Source organism: Pelophylax lessonae, assembly GCF_965119305.1.
Source record: "Pelophylax lessonae genome assembly, chromosome: 13".
Classification (NCBI taxonomy): Eukaryota; Metazoa; Chordata; class Amphibia; order Anura; family Ranidae; genus Pelophylax; species Pelophylax lessonae.
This window is the reverse complement of record NC_138780.1, coordinates 123,461,747-123,481,871: the sequence shown is the minus strand read 5'-3', so window position 1 is coordinate 123,481,871 and position 20,125 is coordinate 123,461,747. Positions and strand designations below refer to the sequence as shown.

Sequence of the window (20,125 nt, the reverse complement as noted above, 5' to 3'; positions counted from 1 at the left end):
CAAAACTTTTCTTCATTTCCTAAAAATACTTTGGCGAAAAATCAGTTCACCTTGGTGTGTGTGCTTTCCACAGGAGTCATTTTGGGTGAGTTTGTATTCTCCTGACATTTTTATTTGCTTTGCTTTATAACAGAATATAAGGGAAATTGTTTTTTTATTAAAAAATCTGGTCTTCTTTACCTTAGTAAATAAAAAATAATTGTTGGTAAATAACACTAAAAAAATCCCTTAATGTCTACACAAAAATTATATATAATTAATTTTGTTGCATGGCCAAGTAATTGCCAGTCAAGCTATCAGAGCACTGAATATTGAAAAATGGCCTGGTAATGGAAGGGTATTTAGAGGCTAGTAATCAATCGGAGAGGGGACTTCCTGCAGGTAAGCTTGTCCTCGGTTTGTGCTTTGCTACATACAGTATACAGTATGTCTCATAGCAGGGAACTAAGATAGTTTTAACCACTTCCCCCAAATGGACGTACCCGTATGTCCTTGGGCTTCAGTGGCAATACCGGGATGATGCCTGCACCTACAGGCATCATCCCGGTATCATTTTTCTGCAGCCAGTGATTCTCTACAATGCAGAAGTGATCTGAGTGGCTAATTAGCCACTCAATCACTTCCACGGGTGGTGGAAGGGACCCACCCCGCTCCCGCCGCCGCCTCTCCTGGGCTCTTCAGCCCCATTGCGGAGCAATGCGGCCAGCGGCGATGGCTGCCTGGTACAGAGAGGAACTGACGTCGTTCCCCTCTCTCTGTAACCCTGGAAACTGGGAGTGACGAGTATTCGTCACTTCCGGTTCTGCCCCTTTGTTTACCTGGCCACCAGCGGCCAGAAACGCAGCTGATCGGACTGATCTTGGGCTGATTGGCTTCATGGGTGGCCAGAGAAGAGATTTGGGGTCTAATAGAAACACTCATGAAAGTGTTTTTTTTTTTTTTTTTAAAAACTGCGTTTGAAAAACTGCGTGACATAAAAAATTGCAACACACACTGTTTTTTCTATAGGGTCTCTGCTAAAAGAAAAATACTGTGTGTATATATATATATATATATATATATATATATAATGTTTGGGGGTTCTAAGTAATTTTCTAGCAAAAAAAAAGTAGATTTTTACATGTAGGAGTGAAGTAACAGAATTGGCTTGGGAAGGAGATGGTTAAATCACACTTATTAGAAGTGCCTTGAGCAGTAGCGTTGTTCAACTTGCATTTGAAAATATATGTAACAAAATTTGTTCTGAATTATCTTATTGGTTGAAACATTTTTTTTTTTTGGCTGGATTACTGTAAGGTTCCATTGACATTTTGCGATTTGGGATTGTGGGCAGAATCCCTGCGATACTGCCCGTGATCCAAAATCGCATGGCAATTGCAGCACAATGTTTGCACAATTCACCTGTTTGGGTGCCATTATCTTTCAGCATCACCACAGATGTGATTTTGTTGGGCAACAATTGCGGCAAACTGTGCCTTCACAAATTGCATGAAGCTTGTTGCCAAAAAGGAGCTTCCTTCAGGCTACCAATGCACATAGGGTAGCCCATTCAAGCGAATAGGCTGCTCTATGCGACATGCAAAATCATGTGAAAATTGCATGTTATAATTGAGTAGCGGGAACGCTCATTCCCACTACTTGATAATGTGAACAGGGTCTTAAATAGTGCTGACTGCCTTTTTGTATTGTTTTGTATATTGCCCTGACTATGTGCACCCTTCTTTACTTTTGCTAGTTTCAAACTGATCAGAGTAGCTGGCATCTTTGATTTTTTTATTACTGTGAAAATATATAGACCCATTCACATTCAGGCAATGGGGTAATTACCTCTGCAAACGGGAAATGAAAGCCTCACTCTTTGATCTAACTTAATCTACAGTATATGGTCTTCCAGGTCATAATTGTGTTGATAGCAATCATGCTATTTATTTTCCATGCCATCATTTTTTTTTCTAGGATTGAAAAAAATTGCAGCTGTCCCTCGAAAACACGCTCGGCTTACTGTCAGTGTAAGAATGAAAAGTAATATATAATGGATTTTAACACCACTATCAGTACTCACATCCCCTGCAATCTGCTGAAAGATGTTCCTGAATTGCTTCTCCTCTTCGGATTCTTTGCCAGTATTTCCAGAGGTCTACAAAATACAGACGTAGTATAATTTTTATGCCATTTGTTAATAACGTATTAAACATATTATATCCCACTGACAAAAACATGATGCATTTGCAATTATTAAAAATGTAACTATAAGATGCGTTCATGGAAAAAATGGTAAGTTTCTAATAAAGAAAACTTGCAAGTTGCCCTTTCCAGCTCTCCCACCCCATCAACAGTCTAATTAAATTATTGATTCAAACATTTCAGTTTTCATTACATACCTTTTATTCAAAACCAGTTACATCATCACTGGTAGGGCCGACCCTACCATGGGTCCAGCTGGGTCCATTGGACCCAGGCAGCACTTAGATAGGGGCAGCAAATTGACTCCCAAGATTTTTTCTCCAGCAGTTTTGTGTGTCATCAGTTTGTGGCGCGTTATGGGTGACATTTCCCCATCTCATACTACCGCCAATAATGCAAACTGATGAGTATGAGGAGGTGGAGCTTCTCCTCCGTGGAATGTCTCTCACGTGATTGTGGTGTGCCCAATGACGTCAGACATCAGCGCACTCCATCTCACGCAAGCCAGGGCAGTGGGCGCGGCAGACGCAGGAGTGACAGGAGGACTGAGGACAGACAGTTGGTGGTTTTTGGACCAGTCCGGTGCCGAGTTATGCAAGAAGATGACCGTATATATAATATTTTCATCATTTTAAATATAATGGATGTAGGGGCTTTTTGGTGATTTTTTGTTTTTCGGGGGGCATTTAATTCTTGGACCCAGGCAGCACAATGTCTTGGGCCAGCCCTGATCACTGGGGTTCTTTGCTTTTCTATGCAAAGCGAGCAGATTATAGCCAGGGTGACAGGTTGGCTAGGTGCTGTACATAATTTCCTGGAAACAGGGAGCTATGTTCAGCCCACATGTTATGCTGATCCTCTATGATTAAAAGAATTGAAATCCAATTCATGAAAAGGATAGGCTGGGGAAAGGAAGGCAGGGAAGAAAAGCGAAAGATGTTGCTGGATGTCCTCCAGCCAGCAAATGGGGAGGGCTCTATCTAACTTGTTTCAGCTTTTATTGCACCCTGTTAGAAACTCACAGTGGGAAGTTAAATCAGAGTAAGCAATTTCAGGACAGAAGTAGACCCCTTTCAACTGTTTAAGACAGAAGGTAAGACTGGAGTCTGGCATTAAGCATTATTTGTCCAAAGACCATGACACCATACTTTAGAGCAGCCTTTTTCAACCAGGGTGCCCAGGCACCCTGGTGTGCCCTGAGGTTCTTTCAGGGGTGCCTTGGCAAAATGCCTAAAAATTGCCCAAAAATTGTATATGAGCCAGTGTGTGGATGATGTCTGCCCTTTTAGTTACACTAAGTCACAGGTTTGCATCATCAGTTGCCTGCATAGCATCCTTGTTTGACCCTCCCCTGCCCCCTCCATCAGCGTTGGCGTCACATTGGCTGAGTGATGAAGAAAAACTGAGGGAGAACAGAAACATTGGAATACTAGTCAGCACCAGTTTGCAAAAGTATATTTGCTTTGGAAGAAGTAATCACCTCTAATGTTGAGTGTCCTACTTGGACTTGTGGATGTTGCTGCATTATGTAAAACTATTACAAAAGCTTTTACATTTTAGAATGGGGTGCCTCTAGACTGTCCATAGTTTTTAAAGGGTGCCTCGAGATTGTCCAAAGTTTTTAAAGGGTGCCTTGACTGAAAAAAAGGTTGAGAAACACTGCTTTAGAGCATATATGTATATAGGCAAATCTTACTGCCAACTTGACCTTCACCTCACAGGCAGTCTATCCAGGACATGTTGGGAATTGGCTAAATGGTTGCTATGGGTTTTTGCAAGTTGCCCTATTGAATAAGACCTGTATAATCTTGTATTTCAAGGGTCTCCAAACTAAGAACCTTCCTGCCTCATTCAGCCTGGTAAATTTTTTTTTAACTTAGTCTGCAGCAACTTGTTCTATGTTTGCATCAAGCATTTCCATGGTGTAGTTGGACCAGCCATCTGAACCATAACAACCAATGACACTGAGCGGCCAAGACACCCAGCGTTGGCCTGACAGCACCATGGAAACACATTGTGCTTTTCCAGGGCCACCCCAGTATTCAGAAAAGAACCTGCTCCTTCTTGCTCTGTGCCATGCTGCTGCAGTGAACATTGTAAGGTAGGATGGGGGGACTGTGGACTCTCATTTGAAGGGGGAAATTGAAGTAAAGGGGGGGAGGGGGGCTTTGATGTGAAAGATGAGCTCTGATGTGATGGGGGGACTCTGATGTGGAGGGTGTGGACTCTGGTTTAATGGGTGGATTCTTATGTGAATTGTGGATTTCTGATGTGAAGTTATTTTTTGGGGCATGTTTATTCATTTATATTCTAATCATTCATTTAGAAAAAAATGGATTTTGTTCAGCCTGCACATTTTTGTAAAATATACAATGTGGCCCACATGCTGAAGAGTTTGGAGAACCCTGTTGTATCTTGTGATCTCTATGATGACAGCGAGCTTAGGATAGACAGATTTGTAAACAGAAAAGAAACAGGGAGAGAGAAAAACTGTTAATATTGTATATCATCCATTTTCATCATTTTAATGCAAAACAAGCTAAGTACTACTTACTGTATATCCAGCTTGGTAACACAAAACAAACCCAATACAAATTGTGATGAACTACAAACCTTTATAAGAAAGGAAAACACTGTCTAGGCTCTAGGGCAGTGATGGCGAACCTCGGCAACCCAGATGTTTTGGAACTACATTTCCCATGATGCTCATACACTCTGCAGTGTAGTTGAGCATCTGTAAGGTTCTGGCACTCTCAGTGCCTCCTATCACATCATTTCCGGGTGCATTCCATCTACTTAGATAGATGAAGCACATATAGGTGTGTTTCCCTTTAAGAGTGCTGACATCATCATGAGGCGCCGGACTGAACAGCTATTTAAATCACCAGCTTTTCACTCACATGTGTTCGTTCAACCGCCATGGTTGGAGCGTCCTGATCTCTGAGTTCAGCATGTCAAATCTACACGTTCCTGTATCTCGCTACCTGAACCTCTGTTTTTGGATCCTGTGTCTCGTCACCCGATCACCCCTGGCATGCTGTTTTCACCTTCACCCTTCTCACGACTACCCTGCTGTGTGCCTAGATGTGCCTTGATGCTAACCTGTCTTGAAGCTCTCATGCTTGCAAGCATACCTCGCTGTCGGAACCACGCTGCGCTGATCCCTGTATCCCGCTACCGGATCATCCGCTCTTGTCGAACCTCTCCTCTGCTACATTGCTACTAGTGATAAGTACCCCACAGGGGAAACCTCAATAACCTTCATACTAAAGCTTACACTGTCTAGCTCTGCATACTAAGGACTGTTACTACATCTGCACTATCTAGATTGCTAGCTCTTGAGCCTACTATCATCTGCTCTTGCACTGGGTTAGTCTCTCCTGTATGTCATCTGCTATCCTATCATCTACTACCATACATGATTGCTAACCTATCTGCATCCCACCTGTTACTATCTCATTCTCAAGAACATTCCTCTCAAGTGTCTGTCACCTATCGTCTCTACTCAAATTGTCTCTTCAGCCTATCACCTCTATACTACTATATACATAGATCACTCCAGGAACTTCTTATTGAGTGTGTGTATTTACTTGCTGAATTGAGATCATCCACACATGATGAGTCTTTGGGAGTTGGGATTGGTGTCTCAGCGTTTCTCTACATGACTACTGAAGTGGAATATTTCTGCAGCTGTAAATCCACATCATACATAAAACGCAGGAGCGTTACAATTTGAACGAACCAGATAAAATGGATTCAGCAGAAATGACCACTCAGGTGACACAGTTAACACAACAAGTAACTGCGTTAATACACGCACTTACTGAATTAAAAGAAGACAATCAGGCTCTGACGCAGCAGGTGGCCAGACTGACACAGCCTACTGCTGCTCAACCCCCAGAACCTCTTGTCCTTCTACCAGACAGGTTTGATGGTTCCCGTTCCTCTTTTCTTTTTTTTCGTATGGATTGTGAGCTCCTATTTATCCTTAAGCCTAGGACCTATCATAATGACTTTATTAAAGTGCATGCTGCCATTAATTTGCTTTCTGGCAAAATGAAAACGTGGGCATACCAGAAACTGCAAGAAAAAAGTCCGATCCTAGACAATTGGGAATCATTTGCAATTGCGATGCACTCCCAGTGTCTCCCCTCCCAAAAATCTACTCCTAAACCTGCTCCAGGTAACCACAGACCCCGGCTACCTAGGGAAAAAAGGAAACCAAATGAATATGGTGATCCTGCCTGGTCATGGTCCAAGCCTGCCTTAAACAGTCAGCCTTGTCACTCTGACACATCTCATTTGAACCCTGATCCTACAGAGATGGATGAGGAGCCTATGGAGATTGGTGCCGTACATACTAAGTTGTCCTTACAAAAAAAAAAAGATCACAGGAGAATCTGTTGCCTTTGTTTTTATTGTGGAGAAGGGGGACATTTCATTACATCCTGCCCAACCTGACCCCATAGGCCTAAGGCTCTCCCAATGGAGGCCAGGCGAATTCGAACTGTCTTCCCTGAAAAACAGCCTGGAAATTACCAAGGCTGTTGCCAGCCCTGTCCCCGTTCTATATCAGAAAAGGACACCCAGAAATTGACAAATATTGGAATAGATATTCCTTCAACTCCAGTGAACTCGATACCACGTTCTAAAAAACCTCCTGTACCACCTCCTGAGGATACTCCTATTTTGGCAAGCACACTTATAGCTCCCAATGAAAACATTGAGATTCTTGCACCTGACTGCGTACGCGCTTCTAATGGCATGGTGGTATGTAGGAAGGATCTGAGGATGTTTGAAGAAGCATTGGTTGCTATGACTACTTCGAATGGCTATGCGTCCGATTCTCACATCGGTTACCAACCTAATCCGATTTTCATATCGGCAACAAGTGATCCGATTCTCAGATCGGTTACCAACCTGATCTGATTATCAGATCGGTTACCAACCTGATCCGATTCTCATATCGGCAACAAGTGATCCGATTCTCACATCGGTTACCAACCTGATCCGATTTTCATATCGGCAACAAGTGATCCGATTCTCACATCGGTTACCAACATGATCCGATTCTCATATCGGCAACAAGTGATCCGATTCTCACATCGGTTACCAACCTGATCCGATTCTCATATCGGCAACAAGTGATCCGATTCTCACATCGGTTACCAACCTGATCCGATTCTCATATCGGCAACAAGTGATCCGATTCTCACATCGGTTACCAACCTGATCTGATTCTCGTATCGGCAACAAGTGATCCGATTCTCGCATCGGTTACCAACCGATCCGATTCTCATATCGGCAATAAGTGATCCGATTCTCACATCGGTTACCAAACTGATCCGATTTTCGTATCGGCAACAAGTGATCCGATTCTCGCATCGGTTACCAACCTGATCCGATTCTCATATCGGCAATAAGTGATCCGATTCCCACATCGGTTACCAACCTGATCCGATTCTCGTATCGGCAACCAGTCTTATCCGATTCTCATATCGGCAACCAGTTTTTTTTTTCTTCCTATTTTCATATTGGCAACCAGTCTTATCCGATTCTCGCATCGGCAACCAGTCTCATCCGATTCTCGCATCGGTAACCAGTCTTATCCGATTCTCGTATCGGCAACCAGTCTTATCCGATTCTCGTATCGGCAACCAGTATTATCCGATTCTCATATCGGCAACTAGTCTTATCCGATTCTCGTATCGGCAACCAGTCTCATCCGATTCTCGCATCGGCAACCAGTCTTATCCGATTCTCATATCGGCAACCAGTCTTATCCGATTCTCGTATCGGCAACCAGTATTATCCGATTCTCGTATCGGCAACTAGTCTTATCCGATTCTTGTATCGGCAACCAGTCTTATCCGATTCTCGTATCGGCAACCAGTCTTATCCGATTCTCGTATCGGCAACCAGTCTTATCCGATTCTCGTATCGGCAACCAGTCTTTTCCGATTCTCACATCGGCAACCAGCTTTTTCCGATTCTTATATCGACAACCAGCCTTAGAGGCCTTCCGGAGCCGGCCTTACAGGGGGGGGTACTGTAAGGTTCTGGCACTCTCAGTGCCTCCTATCACATCATTTCCGGGTGCGTTCCATCTACCTAGATAGATGAAGCACATATAGGTGTGTTTCCCTTTAAGAGTGCTGACATCATCATGAGGCGCCGGACTGAACAGCTATTTAAATCACCAGCTTTTCACTCACATGTGTTCGTTCAACCGCCATGGTTGGAGCGTCCTGATCTCTGAGTTCAGCATGCCAAATCTACACGTTCCTGTATCTCGCTACCTGAACCTCTGTTTTCGGATCCTGTGTCTCGCCACCCGATCACCCCTGGCATGCTGTTTTCACCTTCACCCTTCTCACGACTACCCTGCTGTGTGCCTAGATGTGCCTTGATGCTAACCTGTCTTGAAGCTCTCATGCTTGCAAGCATACCTCGCTGTCGGAACCACGCTGCGCTGATCCCTGTATCCCGCTACCGGATCATCCGCTCTTGTCGAACCTCTCCTCTGCTACATTGCTACTAGTGATAAGTACCCCACAGGGGAAACCTCAATAACCTTCATACTAAAGCTTACACAGTCTAGCTCTGCATACTAAGGACTGTTACTACATCTGCACTATCTAGATTGCTAGCTCTTGAGCCTACTATCATCTGCTCTTGCACTGGGTTAGTCTCTCCTGTATGTCATCTGCTATCCTATCATCTACTACCATACATGATTGCTAACCTATCTGCATCCCACCTGTTACTATCTCATTCTCAAGAACATTCCTCTCAAGTGTCTGTCATCTATCGTCTCTACTCAACCTGTCTCTTCAGCCTATCACCTCTATACTACTATATACATAGATCACTCCAGGAACTTCTTATTGAGTGTGTGTATTTACTTGATGAATTGAGATCATCCACACATGATGAGTCTTTGGGAGTTGGGATTGGTGTCTCAGCGTTTCTCTACATGACTACTGAAGTGGAATATTTCTGCAGCTGTAAATCCACATCATACATAAAACGCAGGAGCGTTACAGCATCATGGGAAATGTAGTTCCAAAACATCTGGGGTGTCAAGGTTTGCCATCACTGCTCCAAAGTGACACTGATCTCCAGGTGCATAGCTTAGGACACATGTGTCAAACACAAGGCCCGTGAGCCGAGTCCGGCCATCTAGGTCATTTCATGTGGCCCTTGCACCTCTCCTGCAGCTGCAGGAGAGCTCCAGCCTCCTCTGGCCCTGTACTTTTTGCTTTCCAGCAATGCCTACAACTTCTTCCTAGCAGCAGAACAAGATAAGGGGGGTGCACTGTGCACTGTGATGTAAGGGAGGGTGGGGGACTCAGTTTCTGATGGTGGAGAGGTTCTTGACGTGTGTAAGAGTAGGGGATGCTCTGGACATCTAGTCTTACAGGTACAACAGGCCCTTTCGGGGGCAATAATAATTGTGATGCGGCCCGCAATTAAATTGAGTTTGACACCCCTGGCTTAGAAATAATAAATACAGCTGTTAGAGAGCCTTAGTAAACAAACAGCATCACGAAGGCCAGAAAACACACCAGTCAGGGGTATAAATACTTTTTCAAGGCACTGAAGCAGGCACATTAGGTAACTATTTTTTACCTTACCTGCTACTCTACCAAGCAAACTCCGGTATTTGTAGGTACCTGGTTCCTCCATCTCCTGCCATTTACTGCTGGTGCTTGAAGGCAAGTTATTAAGTCTTAGAATTGTTATGTTACCGCTGTTTAAATTTTTACTTTTTAAAAGTCAACATTTCCATAGGAACTTCAGGGGCCCCAGATGGCAGATTGGGCTGGTGATGAAGTATGAAGCAGATACCAGCAATGAACCCTATGGTGCCTACTCTGCAGCAGGGCTATTACAGATTCACTCTAAATATATCCAGCTGTACAGCACATATCCTTATACGTTTCAAAGACAATATTTAGCTTCCTTAATTTGCATTATATTTACTTACTTTACATAAGTATAGAATTGTGTGAAGATATGTTCATTAGTTTTATTGCAATACAGTATGTTTTCTACTGCATTGTAACATTGCTACCAGAGTACTACAGTTCTCGTGAAGTGGCCCCACTATGTCCTTGGGCCTTGGATCCCTCCAGCTGTTTGCCTGTGTTACAAGAGCTACCCTGTACTCTACTGTGAGGGATGCTGCTTATGTAGATGGCACACGTTGCTGTTTGTGTTCTGATCTGTTTTACTGAAGTAGTGACTTTTTATTGTTATAGAGTCTTATAGAGACTATACTTTGCAGCAAACATGGGAGTAAGTCACACATGTGCAAGTCACAAGCAAGTCTCAAGTCTTAACCTTCAAGTCTCAAGCAAGTCCCAAGTTACTGTGGCGAAAAGCAAGCAAGTCAAGTCCCTGCTAGAAGTCAAGCAAGTCAAGTCAATTCATTTATTTTGGTCAAGTCACAAATCAAGTCAAAATACTGATCTACCCCAATTTTCACCTTTAAATCAGTTAAAAGTCAGTGGTCAGGAAAGGTTTTGTTTTATTTTCAACATTAACAAAACTGCTTAGTGTTTTTTTCTTGGCATATTAAAGAAATACTTTGAATGCCAAAACAGCTCAAAATCCTTTGTCTGGTCATGTTTCAACACCACAGTCACTAAAAACATGTTAAGTATTTCCATTGTTAAACAGACAGTGTCCTAAAAATCAGAATATACTGAGGTGTTTTCATTTTGCTTTAACACATCTTGAGAAAATGCAAATATTTAATAACTTAAGTAATTTCGAGTCATATGTCTCAAGTCAAAGTCAAGTCTCAAGTCATGAATACCAAGTCAAAGTCAAGTCGAGTCTTTTATTAATTTTAGTCAAGCAAGTCTCAAGTCCTCAAACTGGTGACTTAAGTCTGACTTAAGTCAAGTCATGTGACTCAAGTCCCCCACCTCTGCTTTGCAGTCACATGTTATCCTATTTGAGCCACAGAGACATTGCTGTGAAGAGTCCATGTTTGTTTGTCTTTCATGATCTGTATAATTGTGTACTTCATGCACATTCTATGTCATTCTGAACCTGTTTTGCATTACTGATTCTAACTTTCCTTCTGTTTAGTAAATTGCAAGTTACAGCTACTCCTTATCTGATTATTCCCATTCTGTTAAACTGTTAGTTATTTTGACACAGTTACTTTGGCATGAACAGGAGAACAGCACGATGATCATATGTACAAAGAAGTCACTTGGATGATCTGGATAACATTTTCAACAGTACAGCGTAAGTCTAGCGAATTATGAGTAACTATTACTAACTTTACCATGACCTGAATGAATGAGCACCTTCACAGACACTATAGGGTAATTATGTTCTACTCATGGTGACCAAGCTTCTACTTGTTCATTTTTAGTAGGCATCAATATTAAAATAAATCTTTGACTTTCAAAAGTTGAAAAGTGGAGCTCTCTGCAAAGCAAGCAATACCTACCTGTGTTGTTCCATGCAAAGCTAACTCTTCTGGGTTGCAGAGGGAAGCTTGCTGAAAAGTCTTCAACATCCAGCAGACATCTGGGTGTATAGAATTCCTGGTGCCCTGCTTTGCTCAGTGGTTTCATCTGGTGGCCCCCTATGTAGGGCACCACAGAAAAGTAGGAGCCAATGGAGGAACCCAAATGTACATTGGAGGAACAGGCTTCTGATACACCCAAACGTGTGTTGGATGTTGAAAACCCTTTAACAAGTTTCTCTGTGCAACCCAGTGGAGTTTAGCTACCTTGGTAGCAGGATAGGTAAGTATTAATTGTTTTCTTTTCAGTCAGTGTTTTCTTTCAATGTTTAAAAGTAGCCTTAATGTTGGACTTCTAATTTATTTTACATAATAAAAAATGCAAGAGGAGGAGCTGAAAAACACAATGGTAGGTGGTAAAACCCAAAACTCACAGGTGGACAGGGGCAGCAATGGAAATTATGTAATCGGAAATCTTGCTTTTGGAGTATCCAAGGCACGTAAGAAGCCAGGATCAGCTTCTTATGTTAGTTAAAGGAGAAAATATTGGGTAATTGGCGCTGCCTGTGTTGAGGGTTGCAGTATATGGATGAATAAATAAGTGCACTATGATGTGTATATAAAATGCAGTGTACAATAAATTGGCAGTGCAATTTAATACATTTGTTACACTGCCAATTTATTGTACACTACATTTTATATACACATCATAGTGCACTTATTTATTCATCCATATACTGCAACCCTCAACACAGGCAGCGCCAATTACCCAATATTTTCTCCTTTACTTTATACAGTCTTCTGACTGTAGTTCAGGGTAGGATGCAGCCTATTTACACCTTCACATCCCTTGGATATCCTTAGCGCGGAGTTCACTTTCTACTATTCTTATGTTAGTTATTTAAATTATTAATGATTTAACATGGATAACAACCTCTTTTTTCCTTGGTGCCAAACATGCTGTAAGACATAACACATCAGGTGTACTACATACAAAACATAATTCACTTATTATTCCAGTAATTCAGAGAGACCAGCTTATTTTGACCTTACTAAATGAAACAAATTTGGCTGCTTTGAATTACTATGTTACACATTCTCATTGTTCTTCATACCGATTTACTGAATAGGCTAAGGGTGTGATAGGTTAGGGAAACGTTTTAAGGTACCCATAGACATTTCATGTCAGTGATGTGATTGAAGCGATTTTAACAGGTCTGAATAACAGTCACACCATTTATGGTGACCTCTAAATAGATAGCCACAAACATTGCTATTTGATTACCAGAAACTATGTTGTGTGAGGATCTACCTAATTGGATATAAACTAAATGCTTAGGTAGGCCCTCAAACTACATGACTATTGGTAAACCAATCAGACCATGGAGTGTGTAACCAGCTTTGAAAGAGAGTTGAATCTACAAATCCGGACATTTTTATCCAATCTTTTATTTGTACTGTAGAGATGATGGCTCATTCAGAAGAAGATGGTTGATGAAGGAGTATCTATTAATAGTCAGATTATTATTTAATGTCCACCTGCCATGTAATGTCCCTGAGTACCTTTAGGTCTTTCACCAAGACAGACTATGACTCACGCTGTAATCACTACATTGATCCATCATTACAATCTTGCCCAGCAATGGCACATTATGAGAATTATGGAAGGCACAATGACCTTATCTTTCTCTTTTTGATCAGCTGCCCTCTTCTCTTCGTCAGCCACTTCATCCACACTCAACTCCTTATTGCTGTTTGCTCTGTCGGATACAAAGATGATTGGCTGGAATGGGGAGGAGGAGAGGGTGAGAGGGAAAGAGAGGGCTGATTATAAACTGGAAGAGTGTAATGTGCCTAACTCTTACAATGGTCATGCATGAATTGGTGGTGCATGAAAAAGGAACGTAGTTCCAAAATATGTATCACCTGATCTTTCCATAGTTGAAATGTATGGATTTGTTTATATATTTATTTAGTTCATTGATATTTGTGATTATCATAGTGCAATAATTAGAAAATTGGTTATTTGACAAAGGACCTTACTACATTTCAAGCATGTGTATAGGTGTATGTATGTATATATATATATATATATATATATATATATATATATACACACATATACAGTGCATTGCGAAAGTATTTGCCCCCTTGAACTTTTTGACCTTTTGCCACATTTCAGGCTTCAAACATAAAGATATAAAACTGTAATTTTTTGTGATGAATCAACAACAAGTGGGACACAATCATAAAGTGGAACAAAATTTATTGGATATTTCAAACTTTGTTAACAAATAAAAAACTGAAAAATTGGGCGTGCAAAATTATTCAGCCCCTTTACTTTCAGTGCAGCAAACTTTCTCCAGAAGTTCAGTGAGGATCTCTGAATGATCCAATGTTGACCTAAATGACTAATGATGATAAATAGAATCCACCTGTGTGTAATCAAGTCTCCGTATAAATGCACCTGCACTGTGATAGTCTCAGAGGTCCGTTTAAAGCGCAGAGAGCATCATGAAGAACAAGGTCTGAGATACTGTTGTGGAGAAGTTTAAAGCCGGATTTGGATACAAAAAGATTTCCCAAGCTTTAAACATCCCAAGGAGCACTGTGCAAGAGATAATATTGAAATGGAAGGAGTATCAGACCACTGCAAATCTACGAAGGCCTGGCTGTCCCTCTAAACTTTCAGCTCATACAAGGAGAAGACTGATCAGAGATGCAGCCAAGAGGCCCATGATCACTCTGGATGAACTGCAGAGATCTACAGCTGAGGTGGGAGACTCTGTCCATAGGACAACAATCAGTCGTATACTGCACAAATCTGGCCTTTATGGAAGAGTGGCAAGAAGAAAGCCATTTCTTAAAGATATCCATAAAAAGTGTCATTAAAGTTTGCCACAAGCCACCTGGGAGACACACCAAATATGTGGAAGAAGGTGCTCTGGTCAGATGAAACCAAAATCAAACTTTTTGGCAACAATGCAAAATGTTATGTTTGGCGTAAAAGCAACACAGCTCATCACCCTGAACACACCATCCCCACTGTCAAACATGGTGGTGGCAGCATCATGGTTTGGGCCTGCTTTTCTTCAGCAGGGACAGGGAAGATGGTTAAAATTGATGGGAAGATGGATGGAGCCAAATACAGGACCATTCTGGAAGAAAACCTGATGGAGTCTGCAAAAGACCTGAGACTGGGACGGAGATTTGTCTTCCAACAAGACAATGATCCAAAACATAAAGCAAAATCTACAATGGAATGGTTTACAAATAAACATATCCAGGTGTTAGAATGGCCATGTCAAAGTCCAGACCTGAATCCAATCGAGAATCTGTGGAAAGAACTGAAAACTGCTGTTCACAAACGCTCTCCATCCAACCTCACTGAGCTCGAGCTGTTTTTCAAGGAGGAATGGGCAAAAATTTCAGTCTCTCGATGTGCAAAACTGATTGAGACATACCCCAAGTGACTTACATCTGTAATCGCAGCAAAAGGTAGCGCTACAAAGTATTAACTTAAGGGGGCTGAATAATTTTGCACGCCCAATTTTTCAGTTTTTTATTTGTTAAAAAATTTTGAAATATCCAATAAATTTCGTTCCACTTCATGATTGTGTCCCACTTGTTGATTCTTCACAAAAAATTACAGTTTTATATCTTTATGTTTGAAGCCTGAAATGTGGCAAAAGGTCGAAAAGTTCAAAGGGGGCCGAATACTTTCGCAATGCACTGTGTATATATATATATATATATATATAATCGCTTGTATAAATATCATTGATGATGACTATTACATGTACATCATGGAATTGTACTGTTTAGAGGCAAGTGATTTTTGGTAGATATGCAAACTCTTCTTACCTGGTTGCAGATGTTACTGTTTCTGTTGATATCCATGAAGATTTATGAATTGTTGGCTAATTATCTTCACAGATATCAATAACAACAGTTACACCTAGGGACAAAAAGAACTCTAAGCTCCAGTTCACACTGCCACGAGTCGACTTGCCATGTGACTTGAAAGTTCAAAGTCACATGACAAGTCACACCCCATTACCTGCAATGGAACCAGTATAATCGGTGCAACTCAAGTCGCTCCGGCTTAGAAAAAGGTTCCTGCACTACTTTGGGGGGACTTCAACAAGACTTGCACTTCTTTTAAAGAAGTCGTATGCAAGCCACAATGAAGTCGTACAGGGATGTCCTCTTAAATTGATGTCCAAACCACACTGCATTTACAAAGTGTGGACAAAGGCCCTTTATCCTATTAAGATGAGCAAACATCCCACCCTTACATTCGCAGTGCCGCTGAAACCCAACAGTTTAGACTCCATGTCAGGGATTGTCACAGTATCTTTATGGTGGAAAAACATTAATTGATTAAAGTTAATAACTGTGGAGCACAGCAGCACTAACTATCATAATTATGTGATGAACTGTACTACTTTTCCAGATGTTCATTTTATTAGGGACTTTCCATGTAAACTGAATTTACCCAAAAACTAAACCCTGTCTTCGTCAACCCCGTCTGTGTAGTAAGAGGGAGGCCCACCATCAAACTGTTGGATCAGTAGCTGCAATTTTAAGGAGGACAAACAACTGAATAAAGTTTGTTTCAATAAGTATTTTTATTTCTGAAGAACCTGATTTTACTCCTCTGCCCCTGTTCACACTTGTGCACTGCACCACATTCAAATTGCACCCCGTTCATGCAAATCAATGCGGGTGTGTAGGTTACATTAATGACACCCTGAAATTGGTTTACAAAATGCAGTGCAATATGCATAATGGGTTCGCAAGAGTGTGAACACCAGTCCTAGGCTCATGACATACCTAGAAAACAAGGGGTTTAGTCCTAATTTTATTATAGATAGTGGAGCCAGACAAATCATGCTTCTTTGCCCATAAGCCAACTGCACATCCAGAAAGGCTGGTTTACTGCATTAATGCAGCCTAAAATAAAACAATTTATTCCAAATTGCTCACAGCTGTTGTAGGCCTTTACCACTTGTAGTGTAACCATGGCTTCTTTGGAGTAGAGCTTTTTTTTTATTCTTGCTCTACAAGCCCTACTCGACAAAAGCCATGGTTTCCATTGACTGACACAACAAAAAACACAGATTTATACAGTTTGGAATAAATTGATCTTTAGTACTAGTCTCTATCTGTGCTACATACAAACCAAGAGATACTGGATGCATAGTTGCCCCAGGAGCAAAAAAAGAATGGTTTCTTGATTTTTTCCATTATCTTTAAGTGAGATCTAAACTCCTCATTCTTTAGGTTTTTAGTGGAATGAGATATGCATACTTTTTGTTTTAAGAATGCTCTTTTCTACTTGTTTGGAAAAAAAAAGAATGCTCTTTTCTACTTGTTTGGAAAAAAAAGAATGCTCTTTTCGTGCTTCAGCTCTACTTATAAATCCTTGAAAAGAAATATGTTTGCAATATGGTGTAATCTGATTTTTGTATTCATTTTCTAACCCACAGCAAGTAAATAACAGCTGCAATCAGGATGCAAGATAAGTAACTGGTAAATGGTTTTTCTTGCCAAAGTTAATATAAGATCATAGACAGAAATCAAAAAACATGCAGAAAGATGCTTATTATTCATGCAAATCAAACACATCATTCAACAGAATCATTTCAAACCAAATAATATCATGCATATTGATGAAAAAGTTAATATGTTACCATTGCTGGGCAAGATGTCATGCAAGTGAACTGTAGTGACTTCTCACCACAGGAAACATAAACTTATCTAATTTGTATTCAACGTGCTCTACCAAAGGCCTAGTCATTATGAATACAATCACCCCAAAACATTCAGGACACAGTGCTATGTAAATATCATACTGTAATATTTAGCTAAACAGAAGTGAAAGCCCAACACTATAATCACATATAAACTTATTTGTGCCCCTACTATGCCCAAATGCCCTTATTCCGTCTGACACCTACTGGTAGCATTAGGGCTTGTACACTGCCTCCTCCTCACACCCGTAAACACTTTTCTAGGTGGCTGTATTTCAACCTCTAACCATCATATATTTTTACTGTTAAAGTAACAGAGTCACTTTATTAGGGCAGTAACTTGAGGCAACTGTACAGGTCAGGAGTTCCAGCTCCGCTGATTCATTTGCTGAAGTCCAATCCTGGCAAGTTTGTCTGCCATAGATGGTGCAACTTTCTTCTCTGAAACCACAGAATTTCTCCCCTGAGCTATTGTATTCTGCCAGGGATGGGTGGGGGGGGGGGGGGGGCGTGTGCGGGAAGCCGCCCCTGCTGGGAGAACACACAGTGATTATTGTCACTAACAACAACCACATAAAAAATCTGACAGGCCGGATGTGCCCAAGTTGATTGATCATGGCTATACCTTCTCCCTGGGGATCACAGGTACGCAGTTCGTTCTGCACTCCTGTGACCAATTTTCAGCAGACAGCGAGCTGAAACCTGCTGTCGGCTGACGTCACAGAGCCAGCCACTGAGAGCCTGAGCTGGCCGTTCCCGCCCCCTCCACAGCCCAGTGCTGCAGTGAGTGTGGGGGACAGAGCAAAGAGCTGGTGACTGACAGAACCAAATTTAACACCGCCGATCACTCAGTTCTCAGTGTTAGAGAGAGCAGAGGACAGATGCAGCATTGGAACAATGCTGCATCCACCTAGGTAAGTATGATTCTTAAAAAGGAAAAAAAAACATACATCTCATTTAAAACTTTTAAACATTATTTGAGGGGTCTTCTGCACTTTTTTTATATTTAATAAAGGTAAAAAAAAAGTGCAAAAACTTTTTTAAGAACCCTTGTATATTTTTTGAAAGAAGAGACTCTGGAAAATAAAATTGTGTTTGTTGCAATTTTTATGTCACACGATATTTGCACAGCCATTTTTAGGAAAAATATTTTAGCGTACTCAAACACAGTAAAAGGCACAATTTAGGTAAAATATAATGTTATGCAGAGTAAATAGATACTGGTCCAGAAGTTTTCCTAATGGAGTTTGAAACTTGTAATGGATATAAATGATCATAGTGAAATATTTCCTTATAATGGTTAATTGTGGCTGTATGTAAAAGAAAATGCATGGAATAACAGAGCCATTTCCATTTCGCCTGGCTGCACTGTGCTCATGGGTCGCTGATCTTCCTATCATTTGTTTTTCTTGCTGTGTGATTACATTGTAAATGATAGTAAGGCCTATAAGCTTTGTACAATGAATGCAGTGGCTGCTGTGCTGTGGTCAGCAGATACATTAATCTGAGTCACTCAACTAAAAAGAATTTCTTAACTATAAGTCCTGGAATGCTAAGCCATATGTTGTCTATGGAAAATGTAAGATACATTTATGACACAATAGGAGGAAATACAACCTCAGAGCATAAGCATTCTGTTTCTTTATTGAGTTGAACATATTAAAATCCACAGAAAAGGATAATTTTCACTAGTCCATAAAATCATAGACTCGCAAAGAGTAAAAAATGATCCTAGATGCTCCACTTCCCTGTCTCATTTATATTTTTAATTATATGCAAATATTTTTTCGGATTTGTCAAATTTGTCCTTTTCTAGGTGAAAACCTCCACTGAGATGATTTAATGAGAATGTCATTATTGACCTCCTTCTGCAAATGCTAGTTGCCGGAAACAAGCAGCTTGATCAAAAACGGTAAAGTGAGGTCAGAACATCCAACCTACACGCTTGTTCCAGTTTGGGCTTGTTCAAACTGGTGTGTTGTAAAACGTAATATGCATTTTTGTTTTTTAACCACTTAAGCCCCGGAAGATTTTACCCCCATTCCGACCAGGGGGTATTTTGCGATTCGGCACTGCGTGACTTTAACGGACAATTGCGCGGTCGTGCGACGCTGTACCTAAACAAATTTGGCGTCCTTTTTTTCCCACAAACAGAGCTTTCTTTTGGTGGTATTTGATCACCTGTGCGATTTTTTGATCACGCGCTATAAACAAAAAAATAGCGTCAATTTTGCAAAAATAGCAATATTTTTCACATTTTTTTATATGAAATTCCCCCCAAAAAAATGTAAAAATCAAAATTTTTTAACATTTTCGGCCAATTTGTTTTATGCTACATATGTTTGGTAAAAAAAAATCACAAAAAGCGTATTTTGATTGGTTTGCGCAAAAGTTATCGCGTTTACTAACAAAGGGAAAGATTTTTGTCATTTTGTTGTTTTTTTTTTTAACGCGTAATGGCGGCGATCTGTGATTTTTTTTGCGGTACTGCGACATTGTGGCGGACAGATCGGACCCTTGACTGACATTTTTGACACTTTTGGGGTTACCAGTGACATTTCTACAGTAATCAGTGCTATACATATGCACTGTTACTGTAAAAATACACTGGTAGTGAAGGGGTTAACTTTATTAGAGAGGGAGGGGCTGTGTGTGTCCCTAGGGGCGTGCTTTCTACTGTGATTGGCTGTGGCTT

General features: G+C 41.0%; 1 protein-coding gene across 4 annotated transcripts in view; it reads right to left on the bottom strand.

Moving 5' to 3' along the window:
• The window catches only part of CAPN3 (calpain 3), a 268,573-nt gene that overhangs the window by 20,471 nt on the left and 227,977 nt on the right, over positions 1-20,125 (bottom strand). For 3 of the 4 annotated variants that reach the window (XM_082275014.1, XM_082275015.1, XM_082275016.1), the window contains 2 exons: positions 13,353-13,457; positions 2,063-2,137 (listed from right to left, as the gene is read on the bottom strand). In XM_082275014.1, the coding sequence (XP_082131140.1) occupies positions 2,063-2,137; positions 13,353-13,457 (180 nt within the window). The remainder of the gene's footprint in view (positions 1-2,062; positions 2,138-13,352; positions 13,458-20,125) is intronic. The other variant, XM_082275017.1, reaches the window with a different exon arrangement.